The 18,571-nt window shown below is 38.8% G+C and overlaps 1 protein-coding gene across 1 annotated transcript in view; it reads right to left on the bottom strand.

Moving 5' to 3' along the window:
• The window catches only part of scn1laa (sodium channel, voltage-gated, type I-like, alpha), a 61,322-nt gene extending 42,751 nt beyond the window's left edge, over nt 1-18,571 (bottom strand). Inside the window, exons 1-2 of the mRNA XM_057853314.1 lie at nt 18,455-18,571; nt 2,717-3,033 (exon numbers count right to left, since the gene is read on the bottom strand). Of these exons, the coding sequence (XP_057709297.1) occupies nt 2,717-2,980 (264 nt within the window). The 5' untranslated portion in view covers nt 2,981-3,033; nt 18,455-18,571. The remainder of the gene's footprint in view (nt 1-2,716; nt 3,034-18,454) is intronic.

Raw genomic sequence — 18,571 nt, 5'->3', positions numbered from 1 at the left:
AAATATTTTGCTTCTGTGGAGTGTCCAAGTGCCTTTTTGCGAACATTAAACGAGCAACAATGTTTTTTAGACAGCAGTGGCTTTCTTCGTGGAGTCCTCCCATGAACACCATTCTTGGCCATAGTTTTGCATATAATTGATGTGTGCACAGAGATATTGGACTGTGTCACTGATTTCTCTAAGTCTTTAGCAAACACTCTAGAATTCTTTTTTTTACCTCTGAGTATTCTGCGCTGAAATCTTGGCCTCATCTTTGATGGACGGCCACTCCTTGGGAGAGAAGCAATAGTGCCAAACTCTCTCCATTCGTAGACAACTTCTCTTACTGTCGATTAATGAACATCCAGACTTTGAGAGATGATTTTGTACCCTTTCCCAGCTTTATACAAATCAGCAATCCTTGATCGCTGGTCTTCTGACAGCTCTTATGACTGAGCCATGATGCACATCCGACAATACTTCTCATCAAGACACTTCTTACCAGGTGTGTGTTTTATAGTGGGCTGGGCAGCTTTAAACCCCTCATCAGTGATTGGGCACACATCTGACTTGGTAAAAATTGTTTTCAATTGCTCTTTAAGTCAGTGTTTTTCAACCTTTTCTGAGTCACGGCATGTTTATACATTGGAAAAAATCCAAAATTACTTTCTGTACAGTATATTTCTTAATAAAATAGTTTCTCAATATTTATGCTTACTCAGTGTGAAACTTGAGCCTGTTTAGATGAACCGAAAGCTGATATCCTGGCAGGAATCTTCATCAACAGCTCTCATTCTCTGTTTTTATTTTTTTTTTATAGCACTTAAGCTTGAAAAACTCAATTACCCAATTATCAGACAGGGGGACTTTAGCAATGTGTTTAACCTCATCAGGGCCGCATCAGGGCCGAGCAGCTCACTGACAATAGCTTTGCAGGCAGGTAGTATTAAGGACTTTGGATTTAGCAACAAGTTCAGCAACAAGGTTTGGGGCTTTGGGGACTTTCTCATTTACCTTTGTAGCTTTTCTCAAAAAAGTTGCCTGTTTCTCTGTGTTTTCACAAAGGCGAACAAAATAGTCCATCGACTTGTTTTTAAGCGACAGGTGTTTCGTTTGGGGATGACGTTTAGGATAGCTGCTCGTGTCGCGTTCAAGAACTGCTCAGATTTCTAGCTGTCAGTTACCTTGCTGGCCTTGACAATGTGTTGGAAGAAAACACAGGGGGAGGATTGACTGTTGTCACATATGGATAAAATGGAAAGGACACTTTCGTGAATATTGACTCTTGACGAATCCAATAAAATGATGTACAGTAGACGTGCTAGGGTCCACATTGTCGCGGACACCAAGGTAGGTGATGGCTTGAAATCCGAGCAGTTATTGAACGCGACGAGCAATACCTCGCTCATCTGCAAATGACCGCAACTTTCTACCTCCTCCTTCCTTCCTACTGCAACTCCGCCCGATGACGTAAAAAAATAAAATAAAAATGCGATATTGCATAATTTCTCGCGGCACACCTGACAATCTCTCACGGCGCACTAATGTGCCGCGGCACACCGGTTGAAAAACACTGCTTTAAGTCTCTTTAAGCAGTGCGTTCACTTACTTATTTTTCCCCCTTCTGTCATTGTTTGCATGCTATCCTCATTAAAATATGACAACCTATAAATGTTTGGGTGGTTTTAGTTAAAGCAGACACTGTTTTTACATCTGTGTGATTTTGACAAAGATCAGATCACATTTGATTTTAATGTGAGAAAATCCAAAAGGTTCAGATACTTTTTCATACCACTGTATGTCTATAAAATTATTATTATTAAAAGTACACCTCTTCATAACATTGTGTCCTTTTTAATATTAAAGAAAAAGTAATGCAAGCAAAGTAAAGTACAATAAAGTATAACTTTATTACCATTGTTTTGTTTGTAACAGAAAAGACATAACGCACATCAATTTGCCTGAATTTAAAAAAAAAAATCAACATCCAAACTGTCATGATACGCTCAAGGTACATTTTTTGACTATTTAATTCTGAAAATTAAATTGAATAAAATCAATAAATAATAATACTGTAAACTCAAATTGATTAGCAACATTAACTCATGAGGATAATACGTAAAATCATTTTACCGACAAAAAAACAAACAAAAATCAATAAAACAAAAACAACAGTGTCATTGGACTGGACTTGGTATGCAACCTTATATGATGCTAACAGTGCTTGCTGGTTTACTGATGTAACACTGACAGAGCGGCACGATTATTGGCAAAATTTTTGCTGGAAAAAAATCAAGTGGCTTATCAACGTGATTGGGGGCTCATGTTTTTAAGTGACGTCTTAATTGATTTGGCTTCCTGCAGTCCGTTGCAAACATTTTTAGACACAGTAAACAGACTGGTCTTTCTTTGTGTCCGACTGTATTGAAAGTCAAAGCCAAATGCGACATATGCTTCGTCATATTTCCTTGTCTTAGCTCTTCGTACCTCCAGTGCTCTTTGCTGTGTGCTCTTGTTTGGTTCAAAAGTGTTGCGCACACTCTGAAAATGGCAGCGCCACTGCCACCCACTGAGTGGATATGCAATTACACTCTATTCTAGTACGGCAAATAAGTATGTACCTTGAGGTCACATGCGCCACCCCTGGCTTTGCTCTGCACCCCGACGACCTGGTCTAACAAAGCTAAAGAGAAAACCACTGTGTCATATGATTGTGTAGGTCTATGAAGAAACCTACTTTTTGATTACTGTAGTAGGGGTCCAGGTCTTCCACCGGTGTAGAGACCATTCCCTTGGGGACCTCCCCGTACACCAGCGGGACGGACTTTCCCGCCTCCAAGTCACAACTGGGCTTGGGTTCATCCTCATCGCTGCGCTTTTTCTTCTTTCCTTTCGGCTTTTTGGCATTTTCCTCGGCGATCCTCTTTTCGATGGCGGCGAGGGACTCGCGACTGAAGCGGCGGAAGCTGTCTGGTCCTGGCGGTACAAGCAGCTCTGCCATCTTTTCATCCTGCACCTTCAGAGTGCACTACTGGTTTCCTTCATGAAAAAAGCCTGGACAAAGAAGAATATTATTACTTTACGGCCTAAGAACACATTTTGAAACAACATTTTGTAGGTCAAATGTTTGAATGTTTTTTTGACCAATCCATTTTGTTGTTTTCAGTCCTGTTGATATCACACTAAACTAGTAGTGTACGTAAAGTATAAACGTTACATTGCTCGTAAAAAAGAGCATTTGTTCATACATAAGCCGCACTGTCATTGCTGTATTATGGGATATTTCCTCCAAAAGATATCAACCGGTAACAATTTAATTGACAGCGACATCATAAGACTGTCATAAGACCAAATAAACCACGATGAAGCTTTAAACCAATTGGCTGCAAAGCTTCATTGCGTCAAGAAACTTCATTTGACCATCACTGTTTTCTTGCGGGAGACAGTCAACCTCTGCTGCCACCCTCTGTCAACACTGTTGTCGTCCATCATGCCTCTCAGCATGCATTGCAGCGCTACGTAAATAACAATCAAAATTCAATCAAAATGTTTTGCGCAAATTATTACTTCAGTTACTGTTCCATTTCTTTCATTAGTTACTAGTTAAGGTATTTGGTAACACTTTATTTGAAAGTGGCGCCATAAGACTGTCATAAGACCACCTTAACTATGACATGACACTGCCATGAGCATTAATGAGTGCAAATGGCAGATGTCATTTGTGTCATCCGGCAAATTATCTCAATTTTGAATGGATGTAAAAGATCCGAGCTGGACATAAATGGAGTTAGTGACATAATTTCACTTAATGGTACCTGTCATAAGCATTAATTAATGTCCACGATGACGTCATATCATAATTATGACAGTCTTATGGCAGTCTTATGACGACATGGTCAAATAAAATGTTACCTATTAACCCAAATAAATCAACAAATAAGCCGCACTGGACTATAAGCCGCAGGATTCAAAATGACGAAAAAAAGTAGTGGTTTTAGTCCGAAAATGATGGTAGCATATTAATATGTGTTCAGTGAAATATACCCACTGTGAGTCATGGTAACTTACTAGCTAGCATGTTGGTCATGGGAAGAAAAACTAAAAATTGTTATTTTTTGACCAGGTCTTGTACCTTGATCATGGTATAGTACTAATTTTGACATGACACATCTCCAAAATAGGCACAAATGAAATTACAGTGGGCAAATAAGTATTTAGTCAACTACTAATTGTGCAAGTTCTCCTCCTTGAAAAAATTAGAGAGGCCTGTAATTGTCAACATGGGTAAACCTCAACCATGAGAGACAGAATGTGGAAAAAAAAAAACATTAAATCACATTGTTTGATTTTTAAAGAATATATTTGCTAATCATGGTGGAAAATAAGTATTTGGTCAATACCAAAAGTTCATCTCAATACTTTGTTATGTACCCTTTGTTGGCAATAACGAAGGCCAAACGTTTTTTTGTAACACTTCACAAGCTTTTCACTCACTGTTGCTGGTATTTTGGCCCATTCCTCCATGCAGATCTCCTCTAGAGCAGTGATGTTTTGGGGCTGTTGTTGGGCAATACGGACTTTCAAATCCTTCCAAAGATTTTCTATGGGGTTGAGATCTGTAGACTGAGTAGGCCACTGTGTGTTTGGGATCATTGTCATGCTGAAAGACCCAGCCACGTCTCATCTTCAACGCCCTTGCTGATGGAAGGAGATTTTGACTCAAAATCTCTCCATACATGGCCCCATTAATTCTTTCCTTTACACAGATCAGTCGTCCTGGTCCCTTTGCAGAAAAACAGCTCCAAAGCATGATGTTTCCACCCCAATGCTTCACCGTGGGTATGGTGTTCTTTGGTTGCAATTCAGTATTCTTTCTCCTCCAAACACGAGAACCTGTGTTTCTACCAAAAGGTTCTATTTTGGTTTCATCAGACCATAACACATTCTCCCAGTCCTCTTTTGGATCATCCAAATGCTCTCTGGCGAACCGCAGACGGGCCTGGACATGTACAGTGGTACCTCTACATACGAAGTTAATCCGTTCCAGGACCTTGTTTGTAAGTCGAAATGGTCGTATGTCGAGCAGGATTTTCCCATAGGAATACATTATAATTCCATTAATTCGTTCCACAGCCCAAAAACCTGCACTAAATACTTAAAAAATACTGCTGGTGGCTTTACAAATGGCAATTACACGTAGCAAAACAAATAAATTATAAATCAAAATTGGAATAATGTAATAAAAAGAATAATAATAATTCCTGTAATAGTGTAACGAATTATTCTAATAAGGCGGACGTTTTTTTGTGTACCTGAACGCACCGCGGGGCTCACGTGCCAGAGACAGACCGGTGAGCTTGAGTTTCACTTTCACTTTGAATGTTCTCTTGAGAACACCATCAATTGATGCTGACAGCAGGCGTTTTGTGTTGAATAAGTTGTAAAAGAAATGATGAAAACGTGGCGAAGCTGGCGATTTCTTTGGAGACAATAAGAATTGTCAGCTTAATTTATAAAGACTGGCGAACGATGGTCGGAGGAGGACCGTGGAGATGTATTGTTGAGCCATTTCACGGATGCCCACCCCACGCTCATATTTTTCTGTCATTTGCATCTTCATTTCGAAGGTAAGCATCAACTTTTTCCTTGTTTCACCACCTGTACCAACCTTTTCTGAAACCAGTGTTGATTTGTCACACAAGAAAATCCGCCGTGCATTCGTCTGCGGTGCTGCCATTGTCGTCGTATTTCGAGCATGTCGTCGGATGTAGAAACAAATGGCGAGTCAAATTTTACGTCGGATGTCGAAAAGTTCGTGTGTCGAAGCGATCGTATGTAGAGGTACCACTGTACTTTCTTCAGCAGGGGGACACATCTTGCAGTGCATGATTTGAGTCCCTGGTGGCGCATTGTGTTACTGATAGTAGCCTTTGTTACTGTGGTCCCAGCTCTCTGTAGGTCATTCACTAGGTCCCCCCGTGTGGTTCTGGGATTTTTGATCACCGTTCTTGTTATCATTTTGACACCACGGGGTGAGATCTTGCATGGAGCCCGAGATCGAGGGAGATTATCAGTGGTCTTGTATGTCTTCCATTTTCTAATAATTGCTCCCGCAGTTGATTTCTTTACACCAAGTGTTTTACCTATTGCAGATTCAGTTTTCCCAGCCTGGTGCAGGTCTACAATTTTGTCTCTGGTGTCCGTCGACAGCTCTTTGGTCTTGGCCATAGTGGAGTATGGAGTGTGACTGACTGAGATTGTGGACAGATCTCTTTTATACCGATAACGAGTTAAAACAGGTGCCATTAATACAGGTAATGAGTGGAGCCTCGTTAGACCTCGTTAGAAGAAGTTAGACCACTTTGACAGTCAGAAATCTTGCTTGTTCGTAGGTGACCAAATACTTATTTTCCACTCTAATTTGGAAATAAATTCTTTAAAAATCAAACAATGTGATTTTCTGTTTATTTTTCCACATTCTGTCTCCCATGGTTGAGGTTTACCCATGTTGACAATTACAGGCCTCTCTAATATTTTCAAGTAGGAGAACTTGCACAATTTGTGGTTGACTAAATACTTATTTGCTCCACTGTATGTGTGGTTCTGAAAGGAAAGAAAATTACATCATATTAGCGCTGATGCAATAAACAATGCAAATTGACTGTAAAGCAGTCAGTGACACACATTCATGATTCGCACAGTATAATGAACACAAAAGTGGGCTGTATGTTGAAACCTTGCGCAAAAATATCCCAGAAAGAAAAGTTCAGAGATTGATAGGACACTCAGAAAGTAAGTAACGCTTTAGCTTTGGTGCCAGTGCATTTGCATGTTAGTATAAGTGAACGCTATTTATCATTCTTATGAATTCTTGATAGATTTTACTGTTTGGAAAGATTTATAATCTAAGGAAGACCATAATATCTGTAAAAACACACATATCCACAAAAAGTAAGGGGTTAGCCTTTGGACTACCACGCAAGCTGGCAACCCTTTCATTTAATAATTTGCTTGAAAAGAATAAAATGGCCGTAACACAAAAAGTCACTGCAGGCTTGACAGTCTCTGGCGAGTTGACAAAAACTGTGGTCCCAAGTCGTTTTTTTCTGTCACACAAACAACACTCGAGGCCAACACCCTACTGCATGAGTAAAAAGACGCAATCAGCTAAAGTGGTCACTCCTGTCACAGCCAACTCACCCGACACTACTCTCGTGAGTCCACCCCACACCTCTCTCTCCTGTAGCCCATGGCAAATCATGCCCAACTGTAGACACTGTCAAATAAATCACGTAAAATATAAATCCCCTAGATTTAACTGCAGCTATAAAACTTTAAATCACTCTCCTGCAAATGACAGAGATGCAGTTAGCACACTTTAGTTCTCTGTGGCTCATATTTAAACTCATCTTGCTTTTAGACGAATATTATTCTTTGCCAATTCTGACACGAGATAGACAACACGGCTCAAAGGGCGTTGAGATCTTTTCCGGGTCAACTTGAAACGACCATTATCCATTCATTAGTGTGTTTCTATTGTCCTAATCAGGGTCGTAATCAGCTGGTACAAATTTCTGATTATTTTGGTTTGGCTTGCCATCCAATTGTGTCCAGAATGTCAGAGTCAAAATCAGATATGACGCCCTCTGGAGGCAATGTTTTTTATTTATTTATTTTAATTCACAGATTTCACCTAGGAAACCTTCACAGACCAATTATTGTGAAAACAGCGAAACAAAATACTACAAAGTTAATTGTTTTTTGAGAAGCTTTCACCATATCACGGATATCAACAACTAAATGCAATACACTAGGTGGGAGAAGGGATGGTGCCAAATTTCAAAAAATAATTTGATTTTAATTAAGCATGGTTGCTCTGCTCAGGACCTTTAAAAGCAAATATGACTGTGCATTTAATTTTTGCCATTTTGTATTAGAGCCGGAGCACCAAGTGGTGCGAGAGCTCTATTGTAATGCAAATGATGATGGTTATTATTATTATTATTATTATTATTATCATCATCATTATTTTCTTTAGGGCAAGTGAAATTGGACAATTTGGAAGCCTTAACATGCTCAAAAACTCACAAAAATTGGCAGATACATGCGGCTTGGCATAGACAGTGTTGTTAATTTTACTTTAAAAAATTAATTAATTACAGTTACAAATTACTTTTCCCAAAAAGTAATTGCGTTAGTAACTCAGTTAACTGAATTTAAGAGTAATTAGTTACTTGGCAGAGTAACTATTGATAATTTTCATGTTTTGTTTTTTTTTTTCTCAAAAAAAAAAAAAAAAAAAAAAAAAAATGGTCACACAATGTGAAGTTTAAAGGGTTTTTGGGACAATTCTTTACCCTCCACTTAACTAGACACAAGGGTATTGCGATAACTAGATAGTAACCTTTGCTATGTGTGGAAGTCATTTTTGGTTGTGAATCAACTGTTAAAGTTGTTAAAATTGCTCCCGCTATTGCATTAGTTCCCTTCTGTCTACTTTCAACATGTATAAGTTTTAAAACTTTTTCATCATTTAAAGATAGATTTAAGTCAAGATTTTGCCGATTTAGGACCATTTTAGATTAAAAAAAAAAAAAAAAATACATTTTTTAAATTGGTTCGCTAGGAAGGATCTCTACAACAGAGCCTTCCTGAGAGGTCTACTGCTTTAAGATGGCGGCTGTTTACTAACGCATGTAGTCCTTAAACATGTTGCCAATGCAGCCGTGTCTAACATTTGCATCTAGTTCTATAATATGTGATATCTACCGTATCATGTGGGCGTAGTTTGTAGGCTACAGTCAGGTATTATTGGAGCCACCTAGCATCGCGTTTGCAACGGCGTCTTCCCCACTCCTGCTCTGCTCTCTCGTCTCCGTGAGTCCGTCTCTCTGACTTTTTTTATTCAACCAACGCATAGTAACGCACGCCGTTCCCGCCTCAGTAACGGTAACGGCGTTGCCAAGATGAGAAAAGTAATTAATTAGATTATTCACTACTGAAAAAAATAACGCCGTTAGTAACGCCATTATATTGTAACGCCGTTATTAACAACACTGGGCATAGATTATGCGACCTTGTGAAAAAGCTTAACAAAATGGCTCAACAAAAGTTGCTTGGACCCATATCCCAAACCCAACAGGAAATCGGGTATTTTTTCGGGCTGTCAAACGATAAAGATTTTTAATCGAGTTAATCACAGCCATATTTTTCTGTAAATTATTGTTGGAATGGAAAGATAAGACACAAGACGGACATAAACATTCAACATAATGTACATAAGTACTGTATTTGTTTATTATAACAATAAATCCACAAGATGGCATTAACATTATTAACATTCTTTCTGCTAAATGGATCCACGGATAGAAAGACTTGTAGTTGTTAAAAGATAAATTTGAGTACAAGTTGTGGTAATTTTATATTAAAACCCCTCTTAATGTTTTTGTTTTAATAAAATTTGTAAAATTTTCAGTCAAAAGCTCGCCATTGTTGACGTTGCCGAGCGGGATGTCAAATGGGATCCCTGCCATTCTTCCAGTGTCTTTAACTACGTAAGGTAGTGATTGAAATACACCACAAGGTGTCAATGGCGAGTTTTAAGTTAATTAGAGATCTAGCCTAGGCAAAGTCTGAGTAAGTTTTATGTGTATTTTGCATAGCTATTTTGACTGGGAATGCCAGTTCTGTTTGCATTGAGCGCTTTTCTTTTTGTGAACTTTATTTTTTTGAGAGATAGGATTATTGTTTTTGTTGTGCTTTCACTAAATGATACTGTAGCGACTGAACAGTCCCGCCCAAATGCATGATGGGAAGTTGGGCAACCATGACTGTCAGTGGTGGCTGCAAATGGTATACAGTATGTTCTGTGTTGTGTTCAATTAAGCGTGTTAAGAAAAAGATAGTCTCCTGTGAGAGAGGAATATGTATTTTGTAGTGCTTTCACTAAATGATGCTGTAGCGACTTAACAGTCCCGCCCAAATGCATGATGGGAAGTTGGGCAACCATGACTGTCAGTGGTGGCTGCAAATGGTATATAGTATGATCTGCGTTGTGCACAATTAAGCATGTTAAGAAAAAGATCGTCTCCTGTCATTCTTCCCCACGTCGTGCGCCATAATATTTATATTTGTTGTGAAAGAGCCAAAGCTTAAGCCAATAAAAGGTGCGGTCCAATGAAGGCCTGTGTCCACTCGCATTTTTCTGCCTTTTCGCTCTCAATGTGCTAAAACGGCGTCATTGTAAACTGTTTGAGGCAACACATGAACGGGTCATTCCATTAACGCGTTAACTGCGTCAAATATTTTTACGTGATTAATTTAAAAAATTAATTACGGCCCGTTAACGCGATAAATTTGACAGCACTAGTATTTTGGACTGAATGTGAAAAAATATGCAGTTTTAGTTTATTTACATTGTGCACATTTAAGACATTGGCACCTAGGGAGGTAGTTGCATCCTCCTCAAAATTGGTGAGACTGTTCATGAGACATGAGATCTAAAGTTATCAAAATGGTGATTTTTCATTCTCAGGCCTAACCTAGGTAGGGTGCCAAAGTTGGCAGTCATAACTTGGCAGATATACAACACATCTGCGCCAAAATGCCCCTGCTTGATAAGAGTGAAAGGTTTTGTCGGGGTCATTTGCATCAACCCTACAGCACCAACTAGTGGCAAAAGTCACTCGTTTTACCTATACTTTACATGTCCAGTTCCTTTCAGGTTGGTCAGTGTAGTTGCAGGACCTTTTGTAATACTATATTTTAAGGCCCATGTGAAAATGTCTGTCTGTTTCATGGCGACCCTTTGTTCACCATTAAAAGGAAGTAGATTTCTTCAGGGAGCTTAGAGAGCCAAAAAATTTGGCCCATTTGGTCGAATTGGCACAGTTAGAAGACTCAATTTGGTTTTGAATGAGGGCGTGGCTACACACCTCAGTTGCGTCTCCTTTTTTGTGGGACCGTTTTCAATAGGGTTTTTTTTTTTCACCTAGGTGTGTGAATGTATTTCTCTGTCAGCAATGCCCCCAACACAAAAGAGGTTCCACACAAAAAAGAGGTGTTTTTTGAGCACATTTTAGGGGCAGTTTATATGGCGACTCTACGACACAAAGACGCAATGACCGAGTATCGGAATGGCCTGGTGTGCATATGGTGTCGGCGAAGACGGAACGCGAAGACGAAAAATTCTGAATCCTGCCTCCAAAGTGGAAGAATTCTATTGCGGGGTATTGAGGGGGGCTTGCTCCGCATGCATATCAAAGGCTCCCGCGGCGCGACACCGCGCCGATATCGTCAGCACTCGAAGACGTCACATTGGGCATTCGCAACGGTGCTACTAAACATTAAAAAACAGCAAATATGGCGGAATGTCAGCTTTAATTTACTGTTTTAATAATATTTCTGAATTAAATATGTTGAATGTTTTGATTTTTGTGCCTTTTTGAACAAAAGAAAAATGCCATTGCTTCGAATGGGCGGGCATATTTTTTTCCGGGCTGAGGAGCTTGGTGGGGTCAAAGTGCATCATTCGCTGTCGCCTTGTAAATCTGCACTGCCCCCTTAGGGCCTGGCATGAATACTACATCGTTATCATGAGGAAGTGCGACATTGTTCGAATGGAGACGGGCTTATATAAATGCAAATTCGAAATTTTTCGTATTCTCGGAGAGTCACCATATAAACGGTCCCTTAGTTTGTCATGAGATGATTAGTGAAGTGCGATCTTCCACACCATGAACTGCGTGCCGTCTGAGTTGCATGACATCTGAGTAGCGCCATACTGCGAGGCCCCATTCAGTCATGCTTTCAGGACTAATTAATTCGGAATTTCTTCAAATTTTGAAGGACAAAAGTTATGATTACTTTGCGAATTCAAATTGGATTTGAAATATCTTTGCAACTGCTTTGTACAAAACCAACCAAACGAAAGCCAAAATTCTTTTGGAATTTTTTTTTTTACCGATATGTCAGGTTTGGTGCAATGGCTCACATATTAGCACAGGGTAATGGCACTTTTACTTTAACCAATCAGATTGTAAATGGTCAAATTTCTGTCCTCAAATTGACTGGTCAGCGCAATCTGAGTTTGACTTACTTATTGCACCAGATTATATTCTTGGACTTGAAATGACTATAATTAAACCATAGAAACAAAGAACTTTCATTCAGCTATTCCATCAGTCTACTGCCTCTAGAAGCCAAAATCCAGAGCGCTCACATCCAAATTCCTACCAAGGGAGGTAAAATTAGAGCTAATTATGTTCCTCTCCTGTCTGTGGATAAAATTAAAATTCGACATGACTATGATGGATCGCAGGTGAGACTTCCCTCCCTTAGCAGCATGAAAAGATTCATCCTGCTAATAGGCTTGACTGCCGTGATGTGTGAGGGAGCCCATTGCTCTATTAAATATGAATGCACTTCAGACTGCAACGCTCTGCCACTGAGAGCTTTTGCCTTCAGTTTAATAGTGTAATAGTACACTTCCACATTTTGCATTGCGAAGCAAGAAATCAATCACAAACAGAGCTGGTCAATCAAGTGCCCACAGCATTGGACGGCACATGTGTGACATAATAGTAGCAGCTGAGTGTTGCCTGAATACTTCCAATATGTCTGTGAGTGTTGTTATTTATAAAGTGGATGCCAACTGGAAAATTGAGGATTAAAATAGTCATTTATATTTTGGTTTCTTGTTCTGTTTATTATTACAGTATTTATTTTAGTCGGTATAGTCGGTATTTGAGTGAGGCTAAGCAGTATATAGAATGTTTTTTTTTGTGCAATACAGTATGTTATTGTGGGAACCAATCAGGTGTTAATACTGATTAAAATGTTCAAAAATTAAGAGTGTATGTTTTCCCTGCCCAGAGTAAAGTGAGATTCTGTAAAGCTCCTGTTCATTCATGACCCTAATGAGGACGAGCACTATAGTATATGGATGGATGTATTGATTGACAAATTCCCACAACATTAGGTACACTTGCATATTCCAACGAAATCAAGTACCAGTGTTACAGCGTATCTGACATTTTCGCTCAGGGAAGACAATGCTCACATTTTATTGCTACTGTAGTACAGATTGACGTTGTTTTTACCATAGCAATGTACATCATTCCAATGATTTGGTCTTAATGCCACTTCATTCATCCATGACGCATTATTAGAAACCATCAATGCTATACAAAACCACAATATAAAAACATGCAACTCTGCCTCATACAATATCAGCAAAGGTTCAGAATCCAAATTTATTGAACATAACATTATGCCGTAAATATTTTGACCCACCATTAGACAAATACAATTTAATCAGTTTCTATAATCAGTACTCCGTATGTACAGTAATTTTCGGACTATAAGCCGCGACTTTTGGACATTTTGAATCCTGTGGTTTATAGTCCAGTGTGGCTAATTAGTTGATTTTTTTGGGTTACAGTAATAGGTAACACTTTATTTGACAGCGCCATGATAAGACTGACAGAAGACCGTCTTAATTACGACATGACATTATCATGGGCATTAATGAATGCTTATGACAGATGTCATTAAGTGTCATCCGGCAAATGTCACTAACTCCATTTATGCCCAGCCCGGATCTTTTACATCCATTCAAAAGGAAGATAAATTGCCGGATGACACAAAATCACATCTGTCATAAGCATTCATTAATGCTCATGTAGTAATTATGATGGTCTTATGGCAGTCTTGTGGCACCACTGTCAAATAAGGTGTTATCAAATACCATAACTAGCAATTAATGAAACAACTAGAACAGTAACTGAAGAAATAATTAGCACAGACATAGGCGGAGTTTGACTTTTGGGGAAGGGGTGGGGGGGCACAAGATGTTGATGACCCCGAAACGCAGTGTCAAAAATCAAATTAACTTACAAGAATATTTATAATAATAAGTTGAAAATGAGTGTTTTTTTTTTTGTTTTTTGTTTCCCATCATTTTTGAGGGGAATTCTAAATCAGGCCACTTTGGACAGCTATACTTTTCGCCAAGATTGTCATCCATTGAATATGGTACGCTCGCCGGTGTCGTGCCAATTTACCCCCTGTCAAAAATGATATCCTCTGGGCGAGCCACTGCGCTGAACTGATTTGCTTGAGTTCCGTGTTTTGGTGATGTACTGTAGTTATCTACGATGCTTTAAAACATGGCCCATCCATCCATCAAAAAAAAAAAAAAAAAAAAAATCTGTCGTATAACGTAACATACGTACTGAACGTAAAAAACGGCAATGTTTCACTGTTTTACTCGTAGGATGACCTATAACTGTTATTACTGTAATTCAAGTCCTGTATGGAGTTTCTCCAGTTTAATAAACGTCGATGTCCAAAATATATAACTGTGGTTCTTTTCTGGCTTCAATTAATTGTTTAAGTCGACATAACTCATAACTAATGTGTGTGTGCGCGCCCGCTGCCAGGGGACACAATTTCTGACGACATTGGCATGGTGGTGTCTATTGTACATACAAGTAGCGTCTTTAGAGAGCAAATTGAAACTTCGCTCACCATTTTGACGGTGGTCTCTTGCGTTTCATAGTCCACATTTTCAATCCTTGGTTCTTGCTCAGAAGTTGTTGTCGCTTTTGAAAGCTTAGGTTTGAAAAAAATTACGTATATCCATTTTTCCTCTTCGGTCCTCGGGCGGTTTTGGCTAAGCAAAGCAAATGACCGTCTAAGTGCTAGTCACATGATATGTTCGAAAACAGATTTTGACTCATTATAAAAATACAATTTTTTTGTTAATTTCATTCATTTGTGTTATTTGTTATATTGCTTTACAACCTTTATAGACAATATTTTACCGGAAAATTATTAATTATGAAATCATATATAGGAAAGTCAATTACATGCAATGACACTTTACGGCCACTGGGGAGGTTGGTTTCCCCTTAAACTCCGCTTATGAGCACAGAACATGAATTTTGATTTGTTTTTTTACATCTGTAGCACTGCAACGCATGCTAGGAGGCCTGATGACAGCAGGTGTCGTGGAGGTTGACTGTCTCCCCCAAGAGAACAGTGCTGGCCAAATTGAAGCTTCTTGAAGCGACATTGAAGCTTTGAACCACGTGGCTAAAAAACTTCATGGTGGTTCATTTGGTCTTATGACAGTCTTATGATGTCGCTGTCAAATAAAGTGTTACCGGTTGATATCGTTTGGTGTAAATACGTATCTTTTAATACAGTGAGGACAGCTGCGGCATATAGTCCAGTGCGGCTTATCTATGTGCAAATGCTTTTTTCGTGTCAAATTTGGTGGGTGGCGGCTTATAGTCAGATGCGCATTATAGTATGAAAATTACGGTATATTGTTGTTGTTGGGCAGAAACCCTAAATGTCAAAATATGCTAAATTTAACATTTTTCAAAAATCAATTCAATTGGTTTATCTGCTGCATTACCGACTTATTAACCCAGGGGTGTCCAAACTATTTGCAAAGGGGGCCAGATTTGGTGTGGTAAAAATGTGGGGGGCCGACCTTGGCTGACGTCCATTACGTACAACAATATAATTAAGCAAATTTTAGCAAGCCATTCTGTGTGTCACATTTGCTCTATTATTTTTTTTAATTCATAATTTCAACAATCTCGCAACTAGCCTTTGTGGCGTTCTCTTTCGACTCTTGCGAAATACTGCTACTGTGAAATTAAACTAAGTTGCTTCAATTTTTCGCTGCGGATGTTCCCTGTAATCTTGTCTTACATGTCAGGGTGTCTTGTTTGGTAATATCGCCTCACATTAAACTCTGTAAAAACAGCAACTGTCTCATCAAATGAGGCAGACACAGTTGTTGCGTATTTTAGTGAAGAAATACTCCAATTTCCACCTATCCTTGAATCGTCGGCTGTTGCAGTCAACTTTCCTTTTTTTGTTCATTGTCGCCATTTTAGAAAATTGGAATTAAAGGGTCACACGGGGTAATGTTGCTTAGAGTGCTGCTGTTTTTTAGTGGGTAAATTAGGAGCATCATTTAGTGTGTAAGCTACTTCATATTCTGGTAGCAGTACTGCTGACCAATTTATTAAGTCTGTGTGCGCGCCAGACGTTAGAGATTTTATGGGAGGCTGGGGGCCGGATGAAATTTGACCACGGGCCGCATTTGGCCCCCTGTATTAACCCATTGAGGTTATTAAAAAAAAAAGTGAAATTCGTCCTAAAAGCAAATTTCCTCTCTTGGCCACAAGAACCTTCTGGAAGTGATGGACCTGTTTTCTACTCACTTATTTCTTCAGTTTGAGTGTTTGCAAGTTTTCTTTCTGAAAATAATGAGAATGAATAGTGACATTTTATTTCAGTGTGTTTCCTAGAAATTCTCCTGACAGGGAAAATATGCTGCTTGCTTTGTCTGATCACATTTCGAAAGAGGAAAAAACAAGGTTAACCTTGATGGGATTTTAAACTCAGTCAGGTCGTCATTCATTCACTAGCAACTCAGTACGCTCCACTTGAGATATCCGCTGACCCTCTGAAACTTCAAATAGAGCCACTCCACTTTATCGGTAACCTGTCGCCATCAACGACTTGACAACGCGTCATCGTACGTTCAACTTTCACTGGGAGCGCATAGTACAGTCCTTCACTTGACCTGACGCTCTCGAGAAAAACAAGCAAAAAAAAAAAAGCTTGTCTATTGTGCTATATACTGTCTCCGTCTTTATCCCTAAATATCACAGTTAAAATTCCCAAGCCTGCGATGAAGCATAAAACATGCAGTGCAAGTGTTGAATTTTTAAAATGAATGACTCATTTGACTACTGAATGAAGCCATAAAATGGATTATTAGGAGTATTTTGGACACTCTCTAGTGAGAAGTAAGAAGAATGGCAATTACTGAGGAGTATCGCTTCTGTATGTCAACAGGGGCAGATTATTGTTGACAGAACACACAGCAATCTAATTATATTAAATGAATTTAAGGGTAGTCTTTGGACCTTAGAGGTTTGTGATGTGTGCTTCCAACACGGTCTTAAATCGAAATGGATCCATTTCATTTATGCCTTTACAAAGCTAACATATGTCAGAATGGTAGTCATTTAATAACCTTCATAGATGACAAACTTAAACCAGGTTACACACTCATTTTGACCAGTCTGATGCCTGAAATGGTGTCTAGGTGTGTGTGCAGTGGGTTTTGAATCCCACAATAAGTTCTGTATTTTATTTTATTTTGTTAAATAGAATATGAAGAACTTTAGGTTGTTGTATTAAAAAGCCGCACATCGTATGTGGTGCTCTGCCTGGAATTTGCCTGTCCATCCTGTAATCAGTAAATTTCTTGCAATTAGACTATTAGAAACATTTTTTTAAAACCGTTGGAAATTTTTACTCACACAGTTGTTTACAAAGTGGTGAACCTTCCCTATCCTTTCTTCTGAACAGCAGTTTGTTGAATCCCCAATCATGGCAGTCAGTTGCTTAATCTGTTTACCTGCTGAATGTTAGTAAGATGATTTTTATTTGTTTGTTATGTTTTTTCCCAGTCTTTCGTTGGCCCTGTGACATTTTTTAAGTTTAAACTGAAAGTACATTCACAAAAAAAAAAAAAAAACAGTCAAGTTCATCAGTTTGAACATAAAGTATTTTTTATTCAGATGAATATCTGTCAAAAAGGATTTACAAATCATTGTAGGCCTATTTTTTAAAATCTTTTTATTTAAAACATTTCTTACTGTTTGGATTAGATAAATTTGGCCTACTCATATTACGAGTGATGCACTCGATGTGGACTAGTCGTGTTATTTGTGCGCTGAACTGACTAGTGGGTACTATTAAATAAATGCATGGATGGAGAATGGGTGGACATTAATCTTCGAAACTATGAAATAATGTTCTTTTTATGACAAAACCCATACAGGGTGATCACAGTATTGAATTTGTAACCTCCTATGGGATTGCTCTTAAGTGCTCCCCACTAGTGCTTTTCTTCTTTGCAGACAACACGATTAAGATGTTGCTCATTTAGGGCGTTGGCGACGAGGAACCGCCAACACAGTTCCCTACACGTAGACATTTGACGTGCGAGCGTCCATAGGCAACGGTGCGCACAGATGTCTACAGTCTGGCAAGAAAGCAAACAGGACAGTCTGTAATTGACGGCAATCTAATAAGGCTGTTGACAGCCATGCAAACAGGAAGTGCTCCGAGCTGGAGTGTGGCCTCACAACTGCTGCCATACACATTAACGATGCTGGTGAAGCACTCCTTGTTGGTGATAATTTGTCACTTTCACCCCATGCAGAGCAGACAGACATTAACATTAGAAAGAACAGAAACATCTAAATAATAACATAATCACTCAGGAATATTTGGTATAATTCTACACTATATATGTGTGTGAATATGCCTGTGAATATTGAAAAATAATACAAACACAATTGTGGAATTGTATATGTAAAAAATAAATATTTAGATAGTTAAATATATTTACTTACACACATTTTGTTGTACTTACCATTAGTTTTCCATAATTTCCAGTTGACCGGCACTCCATAAATATCCAATTTATAACTTCAGAGAGCTGCCTCCCCGCCCCAAAAGGGAGAAAAGTAGTTGTTAAAACAAATATGTC

Source organism: Corythoichthys intestinalis, chromosome 12 (assembly GCF_030265065.1).
Source record: "Corythoichthys intestinalis isolate RoL2023-P3 chromosome 12, ASM3026506v1, whole genome shotgun sequence".
Classification (NCBI taxonomy): Eukaryota; Metazoa; Chordata; class Actinopteri; order Syngnathiformes; family Syngnathidae; genus Corythoichthys; species Corythoichthys intestinalis.
This window is presented reverse-complemented; position numbering and strand designations above follow the sequence as displayed.